General features: G+C 37.1%; 1 protein-coding gene and 1 long non-coding RNA gene across 3 annotated transcripts; one reads left to right on the top strand and one right to left on the bottom strand.

The window, feature by feature from the left end:
• Positions 1-4208: 4208 nt before the first annotated feature.
• On the bottom strand, positions 4209-8654 carry LOC131549722 (uncharacterized). Its single transcript, XR_009273475.1, has 5 exons — positions 8442-8654; positions 7617-7756; positions 5068-5133; positions 4810-4971; positions 4209-4696 (listed from the first exon to the last, which is right to left on the bottom strand). It is a non-coding gene; the product is annotated as an uncharacterized LOC131549722 (long non-coding RNA).
• A 7100-nt stretch (positions 8655-15754) lies between these two features.
• On the top strand, positions 15755-25245 carry spoplb (speckle type BTB/POZ protein like b). 2 transcript variants are annotated; one of them, XR_009273506.1, is made up of 13 exons: positions 15755-15953; positions 17538-17653; positions 18421-18550; positions 19489-19613; positions 19731-19852; positions 20928-21079; positions 21295-21422; positions 21508-21685; positions 21876-21931; positions 22819-22941; positions 23057-23199; positions 23509-23808; positions 24225-24364. XR_009273506.1 is itself a non-coding variant. In XM_058792415.1 (13 exons), exons 4-13 carry the CDS (start codon positions 19536-19538, stop codon positions 24367-24369), a joined length of 1179 nt encoding a protein of 392 aa, XP_058648398.1. In that variant the 5' UTR covers positions 15756-15953; positions 17538-17653; positions 18421-18550; positions 19489-19535; the 3' UTR covers positions 24370-25245. The 2 variants fall into 2 exon arrangements, 1 of the variants encoding a protein (XP_058648398.1); XM_058792415.1 differs by having other exon boundaries at positions 15756-15953; positions 23509-23562; positions 24225-25245.
• The last annotated feature ends 589 nt before the right edge of the window (positions 25246-25834 follow it).

Below are 25834 nucleotides of genomic sequence, written 5' to 3'. Positions count from 1 at the left end.
TTCCTTGTCGTGTATTGAAGTTGTAACCTAGTTTGTCCAGTCAAGTCTGTTCAAGTCAAGTCTCGGATTATGTTTGTATTTTGGATCACTTTGTAAATAAACTGCACTTGGGTTCTCACAACGCTCGCCTCCAGTGGATGAATCTTTACAGAATACACAACCAGCACAATGAACCCAGCAGTTCTTCGCCACCTCTGCCTTCGTCAAGGTGACTGGGCTATAGAGGATTATGTGGCTGATTTTTGTGAGGTATGCCATATGATGGACTTTAATGATGTTGCCCTTATGCAAATTTTTTGTAACGGACTTAAAGACTGTTTATATGATCTGATGCCAGACAACACCTGCTCTGCCACCCTAGAAGAATATATTAACCATGCTCTTTTTCTGGCTGGTTCACCATTTACTGTGGGTGTTGTGGAGGAGGAACACAGCACTTCACCTAAATCTCCTCAGATTATGACAGCGGTTCTCAATTCCAGTCCTCGCGCCCTCCCGCTCTGCACATTTTGTGTGTATCTCTTATCGCTTCAAATGTTTGTTCTATTAGAATTTAAGTGCCCTGCGAAGTGGAAGCGTATATGTTCAATTTAAAGGTCATTAAAATGTACGAGACGTGAATTTAAATTGTATTTATTTACGCATGCATTTATGTCACACTTCACACTTCTCTAGTAAGTTTCGTCGGTTTGTGAAGACGCTGCAGGCAGTGGCGTTGCGCAAAAATGTAATGAATGTTCCGAAGAAGTAAACTTCAACGAATTTCCCCTGCTCAGGGAGTAGGGAGCAACGAACACTGTAGGGAGCATGTCAATTGGAACACAGTTCATGCACGTAGCTCTCTTCTAACGAGCTGATGATCTGAATCAGGTGTGTTAACTAAGAGGGACATGCAAAATATGCAGAGCGGGGGGGCGCGAGGACTGGAATTGAGAACCGCTGGGTTATGACTGCTAAAATGGAGCAATTTCAAGTTCCAACCGTCATGTCTGGATTTATTCACGTCACGTCAGAGTCTACTCATGTCATGTCTTCTAAGCCAAAGCTTGCTCACGTCATGTCTGCTACACCAGAGCCTGCTTACATCATGTCTGCTATGCCAAGGCCTGCTAATGTCATGTCTGCTACTCCAGGGCCTGACTGTCCTGTCACGGCCACGGAGGCCGTTTTTGAAGTCACTGTCTGTTCTGTCATGGCCATGAAGGTCGTTCATGAACTCACTGCCTGTCCTGTCACGGCGAAGGAGGCCGTCTATGAGTTCCCTGCCTGTTCTGTTACGGCCACTGAGGCCGCTGCTCTGCCTGCTCCGCCATGGCTCCTTGCTCCGCCTGTTCCACTTCATGGGCCTGGACCTCCATCCCTCAACCCTTTTCCGCCTCCGCTCCACCACCCTCCTAGACTTTTTGAGTTTGTTTGGTTTGGGGTGGGTGTTACGGTTGGGTGTCTGGAGCCACCCTTGGAGGGGGGGGACATGTAACGTGGGGTTTTTGAGTTCTGTTTCATGTTCTTGTTTTCGTGTCTTTTATTTTGAAGTTTAGTTACGGTTCCTGTTTGTTTCATGCTTCCCTTGCCCTCGTGTCTTCATGCTATTGGTTCTCTTGTTCTTGGTGTCATGTTCTGATTGGTTGTCCTAGTCATGTGTCTTGTTTCCCATTGGTTTGCTCATGTCATGTGACTCTGATTGTTTGTTATAAGTAGCCATCATGTTGTTATTGTTCCTTGTCATGTATTGAAGTTGTAACCTGCTGTCAGTGAGTCTTAGTTTGTCCATGCCAAGTCTGTTCAAGTCAAGTCTCGGATTATGTTTGTATTTTGGATCACTTTGTAAATAAACTGCACTTGGGTTCTCACTACGCTCGCCGCCAGTGGATGAGTCTTTACACACATCTGGACATTACTGTGGTCATGTGCACAACCAAACAAAATTTCCAAACACCCGAATCTATTTGCAACACATCTTCAAGAAAATAAAGTATCTACTTTCCTAAATAAGATTTTTCATATTTCAATATTATTTGGTTTAGAGGACATGATGAAGCTGTCTGCTGGTTCTTATTAATGGACATTCTGCGGTATCACAGCCCTATAGGCAACAGAGGGGACTCACTCGATGCCACGTGAGGTGTTTCACGTATAAAATTTATCGCTGGACCGCCTCTTTGTCAATAATACCTGCCAATGTGAATGTCAGGGCGACGCATGAGAATCCATTAGACACGGCAGCAGTAGCCTGACCTGTGGCATCGCATTCAGTCACTGTAGCCTACTGTCATTTCTTTTAGGTCTCCAAAGAAATATTCGGAATGGAGTGTTAACCCTGGATCATAAAACACGAGAGACTGCCATGGGCCATTTTGACATCAGCCTCTGATAAAGCTCCTCAAACACGTGTAGCTTTTGTGAAAACCCACAATCTGCAGTAAAATGAGGGTGTGAAATGCTTTTTTTTTTTTTTTCATTTACTTTGTTTTTTAATTTTTTTTTATTTTGGGGTGAAATGTGTCCTCGACAGGTTGCAGTGTGATTCACCTTAAAATTCAGTTCTGCTGCTGGGAATTTGAAGTAAAAGCTCTAGCCTAATCTTAATTAAAGGGCTTGATGGCAAAAAGGCAGGGCTGAAAAATCCTGCAAAAACAGATTCGTTCACAAGGAGAGAGAGAGGGGGAGAGAGAGAAGAGAGAGAGACAATAGGTTCCTAAATCCCATGCCGGATTGATCTTCCAGCTTGTGGTGTTGGGAGTTCTGTAATTATGGCTGAACTGAGTCCTTGACCCACTTTTGCAGTCTTATCTCTCTCCCTCTTTCTCGTTTTCTTTCTTTCTATCTGCCTTTCTCTCACTCTGTCTCTCACTCTGTATTTTTCCTCTCTTTCATGCCGTCTTTCTCCTGCTCGCTAAACTGCTGAAGAAGTGCATGTGAGTAGAAACAGCCGTGTAGATGCTGTTATGTGAGACGGAGATGGCCGAGTGCCTGGGGTGTTTAAACTGTGAGAGCTCGCTCCAGCGGGGAGAATTACTCTCCTGCTCTCTCTCAACACCACGTTTGGCACCTGAGGCCTGCCCTGGCAAAGCACCTCATCATCCCAACCCCCAACCCATACACAATTCAGCATGGCACCGCAATCCGCTTGGTAATGCGGGACCTCAACCACCGCTGGCTGCAGGGAACCTTTGGCCATCTAATATTTCATTTGATCCATTTCTTCTTGGAGACGAGAGTCGATAGTCTTGCTCGGGGAGATGTTTGGTGGTAAAGATGTTCTCTTTTAATACCACACAGCAAATGTGCCGAGACAGAAGACTCAGCTCATCTTTATTCCGGCCAAAGCGGGATGGGCTGAAGGGGTGAAACGCTTGAGTTTAACTCTCAACCTCATTTCACGTGTCATACTGGATAATTTTTATGGCATTGCAGAGTTTATGATTCAGAACGGTGTTGGAAAAAGCTTTATAAAACGCCAAGGTGTCCCACTGTCATCATGTTTAATTTTTAGCGAATGCACATCACTAGCTTGAACTGCAAAGGTTAATTTTATGAAAACATGTCCAGGTCAAATATAAATATCACTCTTACTTTTCTTATAAGGAAACCAGTCTCTTTCCAATACAAATAAGACCAATCTACCTTTTCATAACTGAAATAAAAAAGTTATGACCAGTCTTGAAGAAAAAAAAATTAGATGACTAACTTTTTAAGACTAGTCTAAACCGTCCATCCAGTCTGTGTTGGAATTACATAAAAAACTGAGACAGACTAAATCCAGAAGAACTGCGGCAACCAAGATGGTCTCCAAGATGCTTCAAGAAATATAATTATATAATTTATATATCTAATAAAATATAAGATATATAATTTCTGGTAACACTTTAGTAGGGACCAATTCTCACTATTAACTAGCTGCTTATTAACATACATATTACTAACATATTGGCTGTTTATTAGTGCTTATAAAGCACATATTTTGCATCACCATGTTCTACATCCTTAATCAATACCTAAACTTAACAATTACCTTACTAAGTATTAATAAGAAGTAATTAGGAGTTCATTGAGGTAAAAATCATAGTTAATAGTTAGTTAATAGTGAGAACTGGACCTTAAAATAAAGTTTGACCTAATTTCTTTTGATTTGGGGATGGAAATCAATCTGGACATGTTATTGGCAGGTTTAAACTGTAAACATTATTCAGATATGTATAAAACATCTATGTTTTGTTTTTGTTTGTTTTTTACACTAGAGCATTCTAACTAACAGATTCAGCAGAGTTTTCACATTCAGGTTGCCAAGGTAATCAACAGGCGAAGACTGCTCAGCTCCAGGAGCCATACATCACTGTCACCCCACCGCTCCTATCCATGACGACCATTCCAAAGCACTATCACGGCTCCTCAACCAGGATGCTAATCACATCTACATGCTCCGTCTACACATCTTGAAAAAATGGTCTTGAATGCATCTGTGTTGCCAGGGTATAAACATCTTTTATTCAGTCCCTCTATCAAGGTTTGTTTAATGATTTTGTCTCACAAAGAAAGTATGTTTAGGATATTGAACCGGCTGCAAAATGAGAATCTGTTGTAATAAATGGTTGGAGTATTTCTCATCGTTTTACCTCATGTCTTGCCTAACGTTGACTGACTCATGATAAACTGCTTGCAATGTTCCTCATTTGTAAGTCGCTTTGGATAATACCATCTGCAAAATTAATAAATGTAAATGTAAATTACAATATCTGTCCTTCTCTGTTTATCCATTGGGTCTCATGACAGCATAAAAGTTGTTCAAACAGCTCTGGCAGAAAAAAGCACCTTGCATTTTCCTCTGTGTGGACATTGACAGCACCATTTATTCTCTTCTGATCGTGCTGATACGAAGCCTGATGTTACTGCTGTTTTCAAGGCATCATGCAAAATTCCTTTGCTAAGAAAAAGCACCTTGGAGTGCAAGTCCTTCCAGAGAGATAAAGGTGCCTGGGTTGTGGGAGAGATATTTTTTAAAGCCAGTTACATAGACGGTTGTTTTTAATTATATTTTTGACAACCACAAACCAACAAAGACATACTAACCTTTGTGGTCACTTTATTGCACATTCTTTCTTTATTGGCATATTTCTATTTCTAGATCCATATACACTGTAAAAAAAAAATACATACATACATACTTCTAAATTGTAAATAAAAATATTATTGGATTACTTTTTACAATAAAATAAAATAGTAAAATAAGCTAAATGTTAATCCAATGTGATACTTGTGTTTCTTTGTCATTATTTGTGAAATTTACTAGCATTTACTAAAAAACGTTTTTTTTCCGAGCATATATATACATATATATATATATATATATATATATATATATAGTTCTATCATGACAACTCTCGGAGGGTTTAGCATGGTACATGATAACGTTAATGTGTTTGGTCTTGGCGGAATAGATCTGCTACGCTGCTGTGGCAGAGCAAGTACCGAGACTTGCTACTGCCAATACATCCACAGACATACTGCTGTGAGCATGTAAGAAATACTGCTGCTGCACATATATATAAAATAACCCCTATATATAGCATACACGAATGACCCCGTAGCAGATCTATACAGGTGGCGCTGGGAAAGGTGTAGGGTTTCTGAGTATTCAAGTATTTAAATGTTGAGCAGCAAGCTCATTGGCTGCTGATACAAAAAGAACCAATCAGCCACAACATGTGATGATGATGTCATTATGTCAGATTGAGTTAGACCTATTGGACTGCACCATCTAGTGTTTCATGGCGGGACTTTGGATAAATGAAAATTGATTTACACTTCACGTTGCTAAGAAAGAAACTGTTACAAATACACTCTATTTGTTGGACAAGTAAACATACAAATTAAATATCATAACTTAAGGGTTAGTTCGCCCAAAAATGAAAATGCTGTCATTAATTACTCACCCTCATGTCATTCCAAAGAGTATCACAAGCATGCGCTTGCTTCCGTTTTATGTAAATGATGCTATATTTGTGACGTTATAAACGACGTTATATTTGTGTGTTAACGTAAGCAGTTGTGTCATGCACATGCGTTGTTTACATTAAACGGATGGCGGGGCGCCGATGCATATGGAATGAGGAGGAGAAGAATTGCTGAATAGTTGTTATTGAAGTTGTTATTTTTGTTTTCTTTGCGCACAAAAAGTATTCTCATAGCTTCAAAAAATTGAGGTTGAACCCCTGATATAACATGGACTATTTTACCGATGTCTTTGCTTCGTTTCTGGACCTGGGAAGATTGCAGTTGTGTTGCTGTCAGAGGGCTCTCGGATTTCATTAAAAATATCTTAATTTGTGTTCCGAAGATGAATGAAGGTCTTATGGGTTTGGAACGACATGAGGGTGAGTAATTAATAACAGAATTTTCATTTTTGGGTTAACTATCCCTTTAAGACTACTTTTGAAGATTCTTTTATTTCACAGTGACTTTTGAAGATTCTTCTATTTTACAGTGACAAGCTTTTATTGACTAGGAAAGAGTCTCATGCATTGAACTGCAAGTGTTCAATGTCTTTCAAGTTTATTTAAATAATTTATTAATTATTATTGAGCTTCTTGTGAAAAGACATTGTAATTCTAAATCAATCAGAGCATCAAGGAAATGCCACTTAATTAATCTTTCTGCTTCATTAGATTTTCCGATCATAATTAAATGATTAGTAGATATGAACTTTGTATTCAAGCATTTCACTCATGCATTTCTCCCCACTGACAATTAAAACAGCACAATAATCTCATATGATTGGAGGGAGATTGAGGACTTGGGGCTTGAGTGTTTCTTGAGATAATATTAGATGAAATTCATAACTTGAGTGTGTGTTTTGCGTGCATGCGTGCAAATGGCTTAAGTGTCATTATTCTCTTGAAATTTCATGTAATATTGCAAGGAATCTCGCCGACCTGGTGCTTTCGCAGCCCCCTGTGAGCAGTTCTGCTCTCTCTACAGAGACACCCTTAGCTTTTCCCGTTCCTCTCGCGGGGTTTCACGCGCACCAGAGTGTGCCCTGCAGCCGCGGTGTCTGAATGTCACAGGAAAATTAAAAAACTTCTACCTTCGCCAAGGGCCTGAATCTTAATATAGACCCTTGCTAAATCTAATACACTTGAGATTATGACCAGGTGACAGGGTCAGTAAGTACTGATTAAAATTGAGGTCAGTAAAAGGTGGCCTTTGAAAAAGAGTGAAGAAAGAGAACAAAATACTCTTCTGAGGTGTTCCCTTAACAAACACTTAAGGCTGCTCTTATGTCAAGCGCTGTGGTGTTGCTCAAATTTAATTTCTATTTCATGCAACCCAGACCTATAATAATTGCTCGGATATGTTTTGATATCCTCTCTGATCTGATATTGCTGAAATATTGTTGGGAATAGAATTGAGTGGTATGGTAAAAGCTTAAACTTGCTTTCTCTGCATGGACAGATATCGGATGATGTGTGTATGTTTATTTGGTTCAAGGGCTCAATAAGGAAAACACCCAATTTAAACATTTTCACAGCAGTCAAATTAGGCATTGTTTGTGACATTGTCAATAAGTGTGGCTATTAGCAGATTCAACATTTTAGTGTAAAGATTAGTGTAATGATTACCTGTGAAACATCACTGTTGGCTAATGACCTTCCATAAAAGACAATACACAAACACAAGGGTGAAATTTCCTCCCAGATACACAATCCTTCTGCTTTTGTTTTCTCTATGAGAAAAGACAGGTGAATGAGTTTCCAATGGTCTGAAAATAAAAGAATGAAATTAAGAAAACAGATTGCATCCATTTATGATTACAACAGCATTTTCATATAGGCTAAACAGATTCAATAGTTTGAAATATCATGACACTTTCATAGTACAGTATAAATGATTTTACTAGTAATACTAATTTCTAGAATTTAGGTGAAATGACTCATATTAAATCTGTTAGGGAGTTTCATTATCACCTGTCATAAATATGTTTAAGCTAACTTCTATGGCAAAAGTTTACTGTTTATAAAAACAGATTACATTAATTTATAATAACATTAATTAACAGAATTAATTTATATATGCTAATTCTTATAATTAAAACAATTATAAATAATTAAAATATCAAATTTCCATAATTCAAGAAGTTTAACTGAATGTTAGCCTGTGATTTTCTATTCATTATAAAAATGAATACATCTAGGCTGTGAAAACCTTAATAAAAGTCAGCCCCTATAGTGGGTCCCGTTATCCACTAGTTGTGAACCACTGAACTATACTATACAATTATATACAATTATATTTGTTTAAACGAATATTATTAATTAGTGTAGGCTAGTGTTTGAGACAAATAACAAAATGGAGAAAATACTGAATTAAAAATATGTTCCTATTGTTTGATGACTAACTGTCTAAGCCCTTAAATTAGCCGTGTGTGTTGCCGAAGTACTTTTCACCTCAGATCACAGGGAGGCTTGTGAGGTAAAAACAGCTTTTCATCCGTTCCCTCCTTCGCGAGCACATGAAAACATGCGTTCCTGCTCAGTGATTTCTCATTCCAAAAACACAAATTTAGATATAGCCTAAGTACAAAAAGAGCTTTAAACCGCGCTGTCAACGGCGGAGATGAAAGGGAGTAACGCGTCGGAAGCCTGTCAAACCGTTGACATTCCCGCGTTATCTGCACAGCGCGAGCTGCTGGAAGCGCGGGAATCGCGTGTCTGCTGACCGATTCGCCGCCTCGCGCTCCCCTCCTTTCTGTCCTTTCTTCTGACAAGCAGTGGGAGAAGAAGGAGGAACAGAGAGACGATGATGTGTTTTTCTTCTTCTTTTTCTATTTCTAAGGCGAAATAAGGATAATTTCTTGGAAACGAAAGACAAACAATGTGGTTTTGTGCGGCGCTGTGTGTCTGTACATTTTCTCTGAGGCCTTATCATTAAGGCTAATGTTGATTAACTTCTTACAGCTCTCTCTCTCTCTCTCTCTCTCTCTCTCTCTTAAGCTGTGTGCATTTGGCAATACATTCCTCCTAATTAAACCAATGTCTTCTCAAGCTTTTGTGCTTTTGTTGATAATTATGTGTTTTTGAAATAGCCAGCCTGACAGAAGTCTATGAAATATCTCTGTGCAGACAGGCTTCAAAATGCTGCTATCTGCTCTCTCTGTTCCCGTCTCTCTCTCTCTCTCTCTCCCTCTATGAATGGGATATGTACACAGCTGGTATATGCAGAAGACTGGTGAAGCATGAAACCAACCTTTATAAAATGTTATATCACTGCACACATTCCTGGTACTTTTCACCTCAATAAATTTTCAATGGTCACATAAAGGTGCCTCCAGCACAGGTCGTCATCTGAATGAGTGTTTCGACATAAAATGAAATAGCATATAGGCCTAGAGCTTCCTTTTAATAACGCTTGGGGAACTTTTTGCTGACCTTTGCACACAGGAACATGCAAATATGCACTAACACATGCTAAATGTACAAATACACAAAAATACACAAACCCTAATGCAAAAATAAACACTATATATTATTTGAAATTGCGATAGCCTATTTCACGATATAACTGCTTTTAGTATATCAAATAAAAGCAGCCTTGTGAGCATAAAAGACTTTTCAAAAATATTACAAAATCTTAATTATTCCTTTTTTTCTTTCTTTTTTTTACCGGTAATGTATAGTACAAAAATATATTTTTAATACCTAACTGAATGTGCATGTTGAGCAGAAAAGAGTTTGAGAGTTTGAGAATTTTATGTTTGCATGTGGATCATAGTCTTTATTATGACGCCATAGCATTTACTGCAAGGAACACCGTCTTGGTGAGTGATTTTGAGTCTGCTTCTTTTTCGAAAGACAAAGAGTATTTAAGCGAGGATTCTGTATTTATATTCATTGTTTAACTCTCTTTTGTTGTTTCACTAAACTATAGTTGAAGAGTTCAGATGCAAAAGCCTCTAAGTGCTGTTTTTCTCTAAAATTAGCATTTTTTATCAGGCTCCTATGTGTTCAGTAATTTCACTTTAATGGCAATGAATAGGTTATTTTCATTGCTATTAAAGTTAAATAACCGAACAACATAGGAGCTGACAAAAATGCTTATTTCAGAAGAAAATTTCAGACGTCACAGAGGCTTTTATATCTGAACTCTTCAGTTGTATTCCTGTTTATGGCCTTGTGATCATGCTGTAGAAACTCAGGAGAGATGACATGAATGAATCTTTCGCTCGAAAAAAGGTCTGTGCGGTTTGACTTTGTGGAATCCCTCTTGTAGACCGGGTGTTAATCACTTTTCTCTCTCTATCCTTTCCCCCGTATCTCTCTCAATCCTTCTCTCTGTTGCCAAAGGTTTTAAAACTCATTACTATTTCCCGGATTAGAATTCAGAACTCAAACAATGAAGTTAATTATGACAGATGATTACTGCTGTAAGAGCTCTGGAGTTCTTAAGACATTAGTTGCCAGGGGGTACTTTGTAGGAGTATGCTGCAACCGAAACCAGCTCAGCTAATCTACTGTGAACTATTTTGCTTTTTGTCAAAACAGAAAAAGAAAAAAAAAAATCTGTTAATAGTAGTGCATAATTAAAATGATATTTTATTCAAAATAAGGAAAGAAGTCTGGAGAAGTAGGCTACATGGCTTCTGCATCTGATCCAGAAATGGCTAATAGGCCTATGTCTAAAATCTAATTTACATTATTTTTAGGTTGCACTAATTAACTGGCAACCGCACATGGCATCTGAAAATTTCTGAAAAGTCAGTCTATTGATTTTATTTATTTATTTGTTTGTTTTATATTCCACCAATTTGTTCAAATCACTGTGTGGAATAGCAACAGAATGCTTGGCGCCACATGCACCACTAATAATAACAGAAACGCAGGTCAGAAAAACGTGTCTATCTGCATACTCATACAGGCTGATAAAACTGGCCAACAGCTGTTTCCTTGTGTGTTAACAGCAGTGCTTTTAACAGAAAAAAAGACAAAAAAAAAAAAAAAGACACAAAGAAATTCTCAATTATGATAAAATGTTCAAACGTACTGATGTAATAGCAACACTGATGCTGAAAAACGTGATCAAGCATCTTTTCTGTCAGTCTCATGTGCCGCTACCTGACAGGGAATTTGTTTCATAATTGGGAGAGCCAGAGGGGTAAACTCAACAGAGACACTGTGCAGCAACATCATAGAGCTGTTTCTCTCTTTTTTTTTCTTTTCTCTCTCATTGGCTGTCTTTCTGTCTCTCTCATGTATCCTTTTTTTCTTACTATTATTTCTTTCAATTGATGGGGGGAAAAAAACTAAACTGACAGCTGTGGATTACAAAAATTCACACAACAGGTACTTCAGGGAACATTTTGCTGCCTGAATATTTTACATTTTATAACTGTATACTTGAACTACTACGTTCTGCTTTATACCTTATAGTATACTGAAAACCACTATAATAATAACAACATAAAACAAATTGTAACAATATTTTACTTTCACTATATTGTCTTAAATGTATACACTATATTGCCAGAAGGTTTTAGACACCCCCTAAAATGAACAGGTTACTTTGTTAATTCCATGAGTACAAACCTTAATGTTTAAGCATAAAATGATATTGTAGGGAATTATGTGCTTCTAATTTTACAGCAACAGTTTGGACAGGACCCTTTTCTATTCTGACATGACAACGCCTCTGTGTATAAGGCAAGGTTAAAATGAAATGATTTATGTTGATGTATGATGAATTATATTGCCATCTTTGTTGCCACAGTTTTCTCTTCTAAAGAAGGGGGTGTCCCAATATTTTTGTCCATATAGTACAAGTCATTGGTGTTTGGCTATGAGTTTTTTTTGTTAACAACTTTTTATTAAATTTTCTTCTAGAAATAGTAGTAAACAAAACGCAACTGTGCAAATTTAGAACCCACCCCAACGCACAATAAAATAATTTTTACAAGGATTTTAGAAAAGAAGACACAACATTAAAAGCTGAATGCCATAAATGTACAGTTTCCGCATTAGATCCATGTATACGAGAAGTTGCGAGTTCCATCGAGATAATGTCCAACAAATACACCGTCCAGGTTCGTCTCTCCATTGTGTGAGGAGGATTCCAACGGTTGACTAGCAATTTTTTTGCTGCTGTGAGAGCAGTTAACAGTAAACTAACAGTAAACATCTTTGTTGGACGGACAAGGTGAAGTCCCAAAAGTCATTCATGAGAAAATGGCGCAGAATCAAACATATCTCAGTAGTACCCAACAAATATAATGGGTCCTGTGAGAGCTGAGACCAAAAAGGCGAGAGAGAGGGGCACTCCCAAAGAAACAATGTGAAAACGTGCCTAAAGATCCTTGCAAACAGAGATTACACTTAGGAGAAGATGACAGATTCATATTCAGAAAAGAAAAAAAAAAAGCTTGAGAGTGTGATTCCTTTGGTCCAGATTTATCTAAGATATGCGACATTACAGAATTCGTATCTGCACCCAATACAATTTCAAAATCCGAAAATTTCAAGAGATAGGTTGATAAAACAGAGAAAAAGTTGGGTCAGGATTACAAGGGGCATAAACTGAAAGAAATACAATATACAAATACAATATAATAAAATATGTTATTCTACCATCTGTATCACAACCTTTATCTAAAATAATCATATTTAAAGTCTTCCGCACAAATTTTAGGACACCCTTGGTTTTAGTATACGAAGATGAGTGAGATATCACTTCATAAAATGTATTATTACACCTGCGTATATCCTCCTCTTTCAAATGGGATTCTTGAACTAACACTATATATCAATCTTTGTTCTTTGCAAAAAATCCAGAAAACCTGTACGTTTGTGAGGGCCATTTAGGCCATTAATATTACAACTCAGAATATTAAGGTCAGTCATAGGTATCGAACAGAATTACTGCATAATAAGACAAAATACAACTTTGAGAATAAAACGCTTCCCGTCACTATATGTTTGGTTATAAGTTTTTGACTCAAGATCTGCATTTAAAGTCACACCAGAGGTGTTCAGCTTGGATTAGGACTTGGCTTTCTGCAGACCAGACAAGTTCTTCCACACTGACTAAATCAATCATTTCTTTTTGAACCTTGCCTTATACACAGAGGCATTGTCATGTTAGAATAGAAAAGGGTCCTGTCCAAACTGTTGCTATAAAATTAGGAGCACACAGTTCCCTAGAATATCATTATATGCTTAAACATTTATATTTGTACTCATGGACATTACTAAAGTAGTCAAAACTGTTCATTAGAGGGGGGTGTCCCAATACTTTTGGCAATAGTGTATAAATCACAGTGAAACAGAGGTGACTACAAATCTCTTCTACCATACTGTGACATTATCATAAAAGTAAAAAAGGGTGGGGACTCAGTTATTCATATCATTTCACCGTAAGATTGAGTTGTGATGTTTTAAAAAAAAATTACATATGATTAAAAGCTTTAAAAATAAAAATAAATAAAACATGCCTGCATAAATGCTTCACAGAAACATCAGTAAAATACATTTAGCAAATGCACTCTTAAAATAAAGTCTCCAGAGAACCTTTCAGTTCTGAAAAGAACCATTTTTTTAGTGTGAAGAACATTTAAACAATCTAAAGAACCTGCTTCCACTATGTGTTATATAAAGGTGTCATGAATGTTAAAAGTTCTTCATGGAACCATTAATACCACTGAAGTACTTTGATTTTTTAGTGCAGTGCATGTTAACTTTAACTGTAATTTAAAATTATTTTTACATACAAAAATGAATTAACTTTTTTTCACATTTGACTAATTAAGGTTCAGAATTTCACTAATTAAATGAATAGTTCACTCAAAAAAATTACTCAGCCTTAAGCCATCCTAGGGGTATATGATTTTCTTCTTTCAGACAAATACAATGGGAGTTTTATTCAAAATTGACCTGACTCTTCCAAGCTTTATAATGGCAGTGAATTGTGGTCGAGATTTTGAAGCAAAATAAAGTGCATCCATCCATCATAAGTGCCTCACAAGGCTCCGGGGGGTGAATAAAGGCCTTCTGAAGTAAATCGATGCATTTGTATAAGAATAATATCCATATTTAAAAGATGTAGGGCATAGTGTATAAGCTCCAGTGAGAATATGCTAGCCTCGTGAGAACCTTTGTTTACAGCAAATGAAAGCCAGTCTCCTCTTGGCTTATATCGAAATTTTAATCCGACATTTGTCTTAAAAAAATTCTATTTTTGTATTTCTAATTCCCCGGAGCCGAGTGGAGCACTTTTTATGATGGATTTATGCACTTTATTTTATTCACTGCCATTATAAAGCAGGACATTTTTAACATAACTCCGATTGTATTCAACTGAAAGAAGAAAGTCATATAGGATGGCTCGAGGGTGAGTAAATCGTGGGGTAATTTTTATTTTTGGGTGAATCCCTTTAAGATTTAGAATTTTTACATTTCTTTTATTTTGAAAATTACCATTTTTACTGTGTACAGTGTCTTAAAAATATAAGTTCTTTATTGGCATCTGTTCCATGAAGACCCTTTAACATCCATGGAATGGGAGCCAAATATTGTTCTTCAATGGCATTGCTGTGAAACCCCCCTTTTGGAACCTTTATTTTGGAACCAAGATCCCTGTTGTAAACAAAGCCCTGTTGAATTTTTTAATATAATGATTTGTATGCAAGGCTGTTATACATGTAATCCAGATATATATTTTACCATTGACACTGAGTTATAAAAGCCTTTTATTAAACTTTCATCTGCGTTTGATAATAGAATATTTTCTCCACACAAATACCAGTTCATCCACCCTCATCTTTTTCATTTAGTTGATAATCCTCTTACTTTCAAACATTGATAGTGCTATGCAGCAGGTCACAGGGCATTGAGACTCAGGTTTTGTCATGGTAATGAAGCAAGTGAGACAGCTTTTAATTCGCAGACGATGAGCTATCTTAACAGAAATAATACGTTTTTTTTTTAAACCATTCAAATCTGTAAGTCACTTTTTCATCTGTTATTATTTCCATGTATATCTCCCCTGGCTTAAAGGATGCCTTTCATATTTCATTGAGTGATAGCCTAGATTCGTTGAGGATCATTACCATTACAACAGCCCCTGCAAAAATACTGTTATCTTCTCCCATGACATCAAATGATGATATATATCGTGGGGTATTTTATTCAGTCTTACAGACATGATACGATCAGCATGCCACGAGTTTATAATGATGAAGTAGGAAAAAAATATAATTTTAGTCAACCTGCAGTGACACTTAAGTCTGTTTGGTTATGTGGTGAAGGGGGAACTGGATAGGCTATATGCTAGTCATATACTTCCCTAAAAGAGTAACTTTATTATACAGATCTGAGGGATGAGTTTCTATGTAAAACTTAAAAAACACAGTAGTAGCCTATAGCCTATGTTTATATGCATGTGATAAAATACCTATACATTTATTATGGATTCAATCTATTATATCTGCCATCTTTCTAATGTAGGTTCTCGTCTTCGTGTCATTTAATTATGTGGCCTCACATTATGGGAACTGCTAGTGGCTATGCAGTTTAGAGTAACTTTGCAATGCTTCATAAAGTGTAGTAAGTACTAAAATGTAGATGCACGTCTTATCGAAGTCATGGAAGCTGACCTAATTAAAAAACACGATAATTACTCCATCAGTAGTGGTAAATCGCATTTCTAGCCATTAGAATTTAGTGTACGCTGCTAACTAACTGCGCTTGTTATTAGAACAGATGGTTTGAGAGGAAGTTGTGTGCGCATGCGCAGTGCGCCAGCATAGAGCTGAAGCGCAGACAGCGCTATGAGAGACAAGAGAGAGAAAAACACCCCTTATCTGTAGAGAAAGGCTCAAAAGTTCACTCGTTTCGCATAAAATTCTTTCTACGACTCACTCAGGTCACATATCGTACCGTGTTTCTATGTCTGTGATGCGGAGTGTCTGAGAGGTTTGTAAAATTATTTTTCTTGTATTTTAACCACCGCTCTGCGCACTGACACAAAGACAGATGCTTACTCGATCATTATGTGCTGCTTTGGGACAAACAAATCAGATTCGTGCGGGGTTTAGTAGAAGGATCTTTCTTTGTTTCGGCCGTAAAGCAGCATTGTTGACTCGGCTTTGTTATGTTCTGTCTCTTGTTTGGGCCGTGCATGAAATTTAGGCCAAACGAGACGAGCCTTGGTTGGCTAACTTGGTTTCTTGACTCTTTTTCTCTTCGTTTTCCGCATCAGTTGCACTGCAAGCGGATCTAACGGAAAGGCGACAAGTGTACGGCGCTCACATATATTTACAAACTTGTTCGAACGCGGTAGGAAACGCGGTTATCGATTTATAACACAAACTTGGGACGGATGGGGCTGCTTTCGTAGCGCATTACAGCGGTGTCCGATTCGCGAACGAATCGCTGAGTCGGATCATATTAGTGAATCGATTGATCTGGTTCACAAAAAAACGATTTGTTCGCTATTACGGAATCGTATGGGGTTCTCAAGGACTCGCTCGTAATGAGCGTGTTGACAATTGAGAACCGACTCTTTCGGACTCGATTGACAACTCAACGATTCAATAATTCGAGAACTTGTCTTTCAAATATGCATTATTAGTTCAAATGAAATTTTAAATGAAGTGTATTTTGTACATTTACAAAAAAGAAAAACAAAGCTCCTAAACTGAAACAGGAAAAGGGGGAAAAGCGAGATTTTTTTTGCTGACAATGGCTAGAGAGTTGATATAATAACAAAATCCTGAGTCAGTTTTGTAACTGAAGATGGAGAGAACATCTGAGATGTTACATTTAGTCATTTAGCAGAGGCTTTTATCCAAAGCGACTTATAAATATAAGGACATTAGAAGCAATCAAAACCAACACAATGAGGCTTTCCTGTAACAATCTTAAGAGTGGTGATATGCTGAATCAGAAATCGGTCAATATTTTGAACATTTTTGGAGAGAATTTGTTTTGGCCAATAGCCATGCCCACTTGAACACAGGGTTCTTCCTGTTTGAAGTTATTCTACTCCAAACTCTTACCAGCAGCCTTGTTAGTTACAAAAACAAAACAATTTCTTTCATCCAATTTTTGTGACTTGAGTAAGCTATTAAATAATTATCTATGGTATGTGCATCTCACTGTACTTCCACGGTCCAGACATTGGCATCGGCCGTGGAAACATTAATGAAAAAACATTGCAGTGCCCCTAATGTATAAGTATTTTGTGTCTGTTTTAGGTTTGACGTTCTCTCTTTTACAATTGTCTTGTTCGTTCCTGTGCTCTGCATCACTTAAGCAAACATCACGATGTCCTTTGCACTTCTTGCTGTGTTCTGCACGTTCTTCGATAGAATGCTCCCACTCATTTTTTCAATTAGTTCTACATCATCTCGTTCACCGACTCGACATTTACATGCCCATATCAGCGTTATGATGTCACTAGTCTGTAGTCAGAAGTGTAGGCTGCAAAACAGAGCGGACAGAACATGATGCTGTGCCAGTGTAGATGTGGTGTTAAAATGCTGTTATTCCTGCCAGGGTTCATTGAGTCTCTGCTGAGAGTGGCATCCCACAGAACTGCCCTCATCTGCCAAGCTCTCCGCTCTGGAAGGCTCACAAAACTCCCACTAGTGAGATTCAGCATTCTTACTGAGGTGAGTGTGTGCGCTTTTTTTCAAGAGGTCAGTCATGGCGTGTAGACGAGTTAAATGATGACTGGATTGTAGAGATTGGTGAATTCTGATTTGTCATGTACACGTTTCATCCAATACAAGTTAAGCTCAGTTGACAGCATTTATTTTGTAGCATATTATTCTTTACCACAGGAAGTAATCAATAAATCATCTCATCAGATTTACAACTGAAGTAAATGGGGGGCCAGAGAATAAACATTAAAGTATTTATTATGTTTATAGATATTGATAGAATATATATTTATAGATTATAAGATGTTCTACATAATAGTGATAGAATTGATAGCTGATCTCGCCATTTTTATTTTTTTTTTTTTTGTGTGTGTGTGTTATCAGGATGACGTAAGGCTGGTCATAATCTGCATATGTTCACAATATCTAAATATGACAACTAGTCAGAAATCGTCCCAGTGAAATCAGTTTGCCAGATCACATCATTGCAGCATTCACAGATATTAGTTAAGTGACTGATAACTAGCAGATCATTCACACAGAAAAATAGTTTTCTACCTACAAACAAATTTACAGCTGAAAAATGAGTTTAACTAATTGCTTGCATTCCTTTCTCTATCTGCGATTTGTGCAAACTAAAAGTGCTGGTGGTTGATTTGATTTTGATTTGAAGTTCTATGTGTCATTGTGTTCCAAGTGAAGGTAAATGCTGTAGAGTTTCGCTAATTTTCACGACGTGGATGCATGTTTGGTTAATTGTGCGTCTGTGTGTTTAGGATGGCTTGTTTCGAGGCTGAGGTCAGTATGCACTGTTAGTCATTGTTTCCAGTCACTCTGACGGCTGTGTCTCTGAGCTTGAGCCCAGGGATGACATGGAAACACAACCTGCTGATCTCTGAACACAAGGTATTATTTGACATTATATATTCTCATTGTATTACTCAGTTTGTGCTGTTACTGTTGGTCATCTGTTCCTCTTACAGCATCATTCAAAAGTTTAGGGTCACTAAGATTTTTTTGTTGTTGTTATTATTAAAAGAAATTAACGCTTCGTGAAAGTGACAGATTTTATATTGTTACTTTTTTTTTTCTTTTTTTTTTTAAATAAGTGATGTTTACTGAATTTTTGTACTCCTCAGATAATCTACAAACAATCTGTTTCCACAAAAAGTTTAAGCAGCACAACTGTTTTCAACATTGATAATAATAAGAAATCAGTATATTAGAATGATTTCCGAAGGATCATGTGACACTGAAGACTGGAGTAATGATGCTGAAAATTCAGCTTTGCATCACATGAATAAATTTCAATTTTAAATGTATTAAAATATAGAAAACTTCTATTTTTATATATAATAATAATTTTCACAATATTACTGTTTTACAGTATTTCTGGTCAAATAAATTCAGCCTTAATGAGCATAGAAGACTTTTTTACAAAAATCTTACAGACCCCAAACTTTTGTACAATACTGTAATGTGATTTGCGGCTTTTCTGTCTATAAATCACCTTAAACACCTTATCGTATGTTGTATTCTTCATTTGTAAGTCATTTAGGATAAAAGCATCTGATAAATGAATAAATGTAAATGTAGTGGGTTTTTTTTCACTAAATGCAAAAGTCTAGTTTCTTTGTAGGCCAAAGGCATAATTGACTGCTTTTGGTGTTAGCAAACACTATATATAAACTTTGACCTAATAGTGTACCTCAGTTGTGATTATTTATAGACCTTTGAGAGAGCTGCCTTGTGATTTGTAACCAGTTCTCGTATTGGGAAATCATATTGACTCACTGACCTGTTTTGACTATAGTTGCACAGTTTTGTCTTGGTTTTGTGTGTAGGCCGAGCAGTGAGCTAAATCAGGGACGTGGAAGGGTGAAAGCAGGCCATGTCACGGGTTCCCACACCCCCTCCCCCAGGGGAAATGACAGCAGGACCTGTGGCGGAAAGCTGGTGTTATACACAGGTGAGAGAGACTGACTGAATGGAAAATTAATCGCTCTGAGTTGAGAGTTCTTTACTGAACGGCAAAAGAGAAGAAACAAATATCCCTCTCTTTTGTTTTGTTTTTTTGTATTGACAGGTGAAAGTTGTGAAGTTTTCTTACATGTGGACGATTAACAACTTCAGCTTCTGTCGGGAGGAGATGGGAGAAGTCGTAAGGAGCTCGACCTTTTCCTCAGGCCCCAACGACAAGATGAAATGGTGTGTTTCATCGCTTTCTGAGTGTTTGTCGAAAGCTCTCAAGTGGCCTCTTAATTCTTCTCTGTAATGCCTCACCATCCTGCCCAGCCAAACACACTCACATACACCCAAGAAATCAGGCTTGACCTTTCCAAATATCATTGTCTGTGAAACAACAGTGGCCCATTTTGATTTAGGTTGAGTTTTCATTGAGCCGTCTGGGACAAACTTTGAGATTCGCAAAAGATTTCTTTGGTCACTGACAGCTGATTAATTGCTTTGCGATGAATCTAGTCTCTGATGAAGATCCGACTCTAGCAGACATTTCGATCACAGTACTGCAGTGACACTGACTGCTCCAACGATGGCCGTCCCCAGACTAAAAAAAATGGCTGAAGAGCCAATAAAATTACACATTTATGAATCATATAACATATTTTGGTTGCCAAATTACAGAATTAGGGATGTTCAGAAGCAGCGTTGTTCATGCTATTTCAGTGATTTTGAAAAAATAGATCTATACTTAGTACACTGCTGGTCAAAAGTTTAGAATAATTCATATTTTTGTTTTATTTAAATTTTTTATGTTGTTGAAAGAGAGAGTCTGCATTTATTTGATCAAAAGTGACAAAGATTTCCACAAATCTGTTAAACAACAAAAACTCTTTTCAACATCGATCATGATATGAACCATTATTAATAATTGCCAATGATAATTGAGCAGCAAATCAGCACATCAGAATGATTTCTGTGAAACTGAAGACTGGAGTAATGGCTTTGCCACCACAGGAATAAATTTAAATTACTTTTTAAAATATATTAAAATAGCAAATGTTTTACTGTATTTTTCATCAAATTAATGCAGCCTTGGTGAGCATAAGAGACTTCTTCCAAAAACATTAAATATCTTCATCGTTATATATCTAAATTAGCATTTTATTGCATATGGACACATACGGTATTTTCCAATTATTATAACTTATTTTAAATTCTTAAATTAGGTTTAGATTTAAAAAAATAAATAAATTGTAACGCTGCAATTTTTTTTTTTTAACATGCTCTCCTATTTGATTTTTTATTTGATTTTTTTCTGCAGGTGTTTGCGAGTGAACCCAAAGGGTCTGGATGATGAGAGTAAAGATTATCTCTCTCTATACTTATTGCTTGTCAGTTGCCCAAAAAGTGAAGTGAGAGCAAAGTTCAAGTTTTCTTTACTGAACGCCAAAAGAGAAGAAACTAAAGCCATGGGTAAGAGTTTTCTGTACATTCACAGGGTTGCAAAGGGGTGGAAAACTTATGGTAAATTTTCAAAAAATTTCTCAATGTCCAAAATGTTCTGAAAGTTTACCAAAAAAAAATGTTCCAGAAGTTTTCTGCCCTTTTGCATGTCCAGACGTTCACAGGATTGAGTTTGCTGATGTTTAATTTGTATTAATGCTTTTTTTTTCCTCCCCACACTTCAGAAAGCCAAAGAGCCTACCGCTTCGTCCAGGGAAAGGACTGGGGCTTCAAGAAGTTCATCAGGAGAGATTTCTTGCTGGATGAAGCTAATGGACTTCTTCCTGATGACAAGCTCACTCTGTTCTGTGAGGTACCATATCATGTAACGTTTGATGTAAACTAAATGTTTTGATGTAATAATGTCCTTGCTTCAAACCAGTGATTCATTTGTTTAGGTGAGTGTGGTCCAAGACTCCGTAAACATCTCTGGCCAGTCAAACACAAACATGCTGAAGGTTCCGGAGTGTCAGCTTTCCGACGACCTGGGTAACCTGTGGGAAGGCTCCAGGTTTACAGACTGCAGCTTGTTCGTGGGAGGGCAAGAGTTCAAAGCGCACAAATCCATACTGGCAGGTGAGCTTAGTCATCCCAATACGCCATTGACAGACGTTTGGGGTAGACCCAGATTTGCCTTGCTAAAAAGACAAGCTGCACAGACAATAGAGAATATTCAGCGAAATGATAATGAGGCACATGATGAATTTGGCAGTACTTGCACACAGATGATTCACTTGAAACTGATGATTCATGTTTCCTTTGACAGCGAGGTCACCAGTATTCAATGCCATGTTTGAACACAAAATGGAGGAGAGTAAAAAAGTAAGTGATCAGATATACACTACCAGTCAGAAATGGACAAACCTACCCTTGATTCTTTAGAATTACTGTTTACTACATTTTAGAATAGTAGTAGTTATAATATATGTACCGTAGTAATAATAATACTTATAAAACTATTATTTTCAACATTTTTCTTTATTATTGAAATAACATTATAAAATCAAATTATATAATAAAATACACTGCCGTTCAAAAGTTTGGGAGAAGTAAGATTTTTAAAGAAGTTTCTTCTGCTTATCAAGGCTGTACCTATTTGATCAAAAATACAGAAACAAACTGTAATTTTGTGAAATATTATTGCATTGTTTTAATATACTTTAAAATATAATTCATTCCTGTGAAGCAAAGCTGAATTTTCAGCATCATTACTCCAGTCTTCAGTGTCACATGATCCTTCAGAAATATTTTTTGGACCTGTGGTACTTTTTGTCAAGATTATTTGATAAATAAAAAGATAAAAAGAAGAGTGTTTATGCACTGCAGAAATAAATTATTTTAAAGTATATTAAAATCGTAAACCAATATTAGAAACTGCAATAATATTTCACAATATTACTGGGGGGTTTTTTCTGTATTTTTGATCAAATAATACAGCCTTGATGAGCATAAGATACTCCACTGAAAAACCTAAAAAAATCTTATGGATCCCAAACTTTTGAACGGCAGTGAGTGTATATATTACAAAATTTAAAAAAAAAGTGTAAAATTTTATAAAAATCTAGACATTTTCTATATATAATGTAATATAGTATGTAGTAACAGTGTGTGTAAAATAAACAAAAGACATACATATATATTTATTTATTTATTTTACACGCGCTATTATTACACATTATAATTATAATATTTTTTCAACCCTGTCACAGAACCGTGTGGACATCAGCGATGTTGAACCGGACGTATTTAGGGAAATGATGGTATTTATTTACACTGGTAAAGCTCCTAACCTGGAGAAAATGGCCGACAACCTGTTAGCTGCTGCAGACAAGGTAAGACGCTGCTGCTCTGAAGGAAAAAAAGGGCTTTTGTTTTGCGTTCATGCTGCTGTTATGTGTGAACACTTCCTGTGATTGACTTGCAGCTTGTTTTCTTCTTTCTTTTTAGTATGCTCTGGAAAGATTAAAGGTATTATGTGAGGAGGCTCTCTGTAACAGTTTGTCTGTAGAGAATGTGGCTGATATCCTCATTCTGGCTGACCTGCACAGCGCAGAGCAGCTTAAAGCACAAGCCATAGACTTCATTAATAGGCAAGTACACACACTCAGTCATAAAAAAAAGAAAATGCTTTGTATACTTTACAATTGTTCGTTTTCCGAACACTTAAACTTAATTGTATTTACATTGTAAATATTTGCAAATTTAATGACTCGCAGGTCTGTTTTAAGTTTGTCTTCCATCAGTCATTTTTGTATGGTCCCAATTTCACTTTGCATAAATGACTGATTTAAAGCAAAGGCAATTATATTAATTGCAATAATTTGTGCGACAGTTGATAAGCTGTTGAATATGTAATGGTGACAGTGGTGGCTGGATTCTGCTCTGGTCTCTTTCCTCAGATGCAGTGTTCTTAGACAGCTGGGCTGTAAAGATGGGAAGAACTGGAATAGCAAGTATGTGTGCCAACATGCCACCATCTCCCAGAGTCCTTTGCAAATAAAAAGCACCAAACACATCTGTATTTAACAGGAAGCTCCAGTTTGCATAGTAATTATGTGACTAAGATATCCGTAAAACAAAATGATTCATGGCACAGCTTGTGGAGAGTTTTTATTTTTTATTTTTTGTTGTATGATCACGTTTTCAAAAAATGTTCGGGCTCGGTGCAGTCTAGGCATTCTCGACAGCAAAGTAACAAAGTAAGATTTTTTAATCTTTTACACTTGAGGTTTTAAAATGTAATTTATTCCTGATGGCGAAACTATTTTCAGCATCATTACTCCAGTCTTCAGTGTCACATGATCCTTTAGAAATCATTTGCTGCTCAAGAAACGTGTCTTTTTATTATTAATGTTGAAATTGTTCATTTATGTTCTCCAGATTGTTTTGCACCATTGTTGTACTGTATATGCGATATTTATTTTTACAAATCACATGCCACAGATGCTGTGGATAGAGTTTAACTTGTTTTGAACCCAGAACATTCCTTTTAATTAGCATGATTTCCCTGAATTAATAAAAATCCCAGATTATTTTTACTCATTTCATCAGCGTGTGACGAATGTTATGTCATTTATAGATAGTAACCTTCAGGCTTGTTTTTGCTCATTCGCAGTCATGCCGCAGACATAATGGAGACTGCAGGTTGGAAAGCGATGATTCAATCCCATCCTCACTTAGTGGCCGAGGCGTTCCGGGCTCTCGCTTCAGCTCAGTGCACCCCTTTCGGTCTGCCTAGGAAACGGCTAAAACAGTCCTGACCTTTGCCCTCACAGACTGCTTAGAACAAAACGCATGAGGAGGCAACCACCCTACCAAGCCCTACTTCCCCCTCCTTTTTGCCCCCCTCTTCACTCACCCGTCGCCCTTACCAGAGACCGGATAGAGGAGCTAGTTCAAACCACAGTGCTCAAAAAGAAATGGACTTCGCCATGCTGTTTACTCTGGGCGTCATTTGAAAAATGGCCTTAAAGGATCTGCCCCTCCGCTCCTTCGTGTCTCTACGTGTAGCTACGTGCCTGCTGCGACTGATCCCAGACCTGTCTGGATTGCACTAGCTCCCACATAATGCAGTAGTTTTAACATGGTGGTGTTTAGGACCTTATATGTTACATGTTCTCGAGGGGGGAGGGTTGCATTAGACCTTCTTGTGAACTTGTGGTCTGACGTTTCAAAAAAAAAAAATCAAGTATACACTCACTAAATGCATACCCACGAACACGCATCGAGTGCAAAGATCGTCTCCACTGACACTTTTAAAGTGATGATGTTGCCTATATTGCTGGCAGAATGTCGCATTGTATGTTTATCATCATTAAAATTGGCGTAAGTATTAACCGAGGTCGTGCTGTAGAATACTTGGTGAAATGTGATGCAGTTCACATTATGAGTATTACACGAGAACGGCTCAAGACGTCGATATTTTGCACCAACTTAAAACTAATGGTAAATATGAAGATTTGTTTACCGTGTTGTTTACAGAACTTGTTTTCTCCTTTTTCGCACAGAGTTAGTTCTGACTTTAGTTGAAGTTATTTTCCATGGTTTAACAGGAGAGTTCTTTGTGTTTGGAAAAATGTATTGTGGTTCAAAAGAACTTTGATTTATTGCTTTGGAAATAAAATGGTGAAAAAATGTCCTGGTCTTATTGTGATTTTTTTTTTTTTTCCTTTTCTTTATTCATATTTTTTCTTCTGTCTCTAAAACACATTACCTTTTTGCCTGATGTCACTAAACCCTCTTCTTTATAGAGGGTGTATAGATCAGATTTGATTCCCCCTGCATGGAAAGTTTATCAAAATGACTTTAAATATTGTCGATTTCAAATATTAAATGTTTTTATTGACGCTTTTGTCCAGTCAAAAGCCTTCAGTTAACTTTCAGTGGCAGATGACCATATTTAAGAGAGAAAAAAAAAAGTATATTTTACAAGTCGGTCCCAATTGTAATAGTTTTAGCTCGACTTTTTTTTTATTTGACGGCAAGTTTAGAATCTTTTGAAAGTTTCAGAATATCAGGACCTTTAAAAGCTCACCTGTCAAACCATGCGTGCTATGATCTTTACGGTACACTAGCATGTTGCAAACATATTCTCTTCAGTCTGCGGCTTCAAAAATCATTTGAATGAACTTCTATAAATATTCTCTTCTTTTTTAGTCTTTAAACATCTGGAGACGACTTAAGCTGAGATCAAAGCCAGCGAGCTGCAAATCCTCAAACGCCCTG

Source organism: Onychostoma macrolepis, chromosome 11 (assembly GCF_012432095.1).
Source record: "Onychostoma macrolepis isolate SWU-2019 chromosome 11, ASM1243209v1, whole genome shotgun sequence".
In the NCBI taxonomy this organism is placed as follows: domain Eukaryota; kingdom Metazoa; phylum Chordata; class Actinopteri; order Cypriniformes; family Cyprinidae; genus Onychostoma; species Onychostoma macrolepis.
This window is presented reverse-complemented; position numbering and strand designations above follow the sequence as displayed.

Coding starts and splice junctions, on each gene's coding strand:
- spoplb (XM_058792415.1), top strand. CDS start 19,536: ATGTCACGGGTTCCCACACCCCCTCCCCCAGGGGAAATGACAGCAGGA. Junction 21,080..21,294: donor AGAAGAAACTAAAGCCATGG/GTAAGAGTTTTC, acceptor CCCACACTTCAG/AAAGCCAAAGAGCCTACCGC. Junction 23,563..24,224: donor GGGAAGAACTGGAATAGCAA/GTATGTGTGCCA, acceptor GCTCATTCGCAG/TCATGCCGCAGACATAATGG.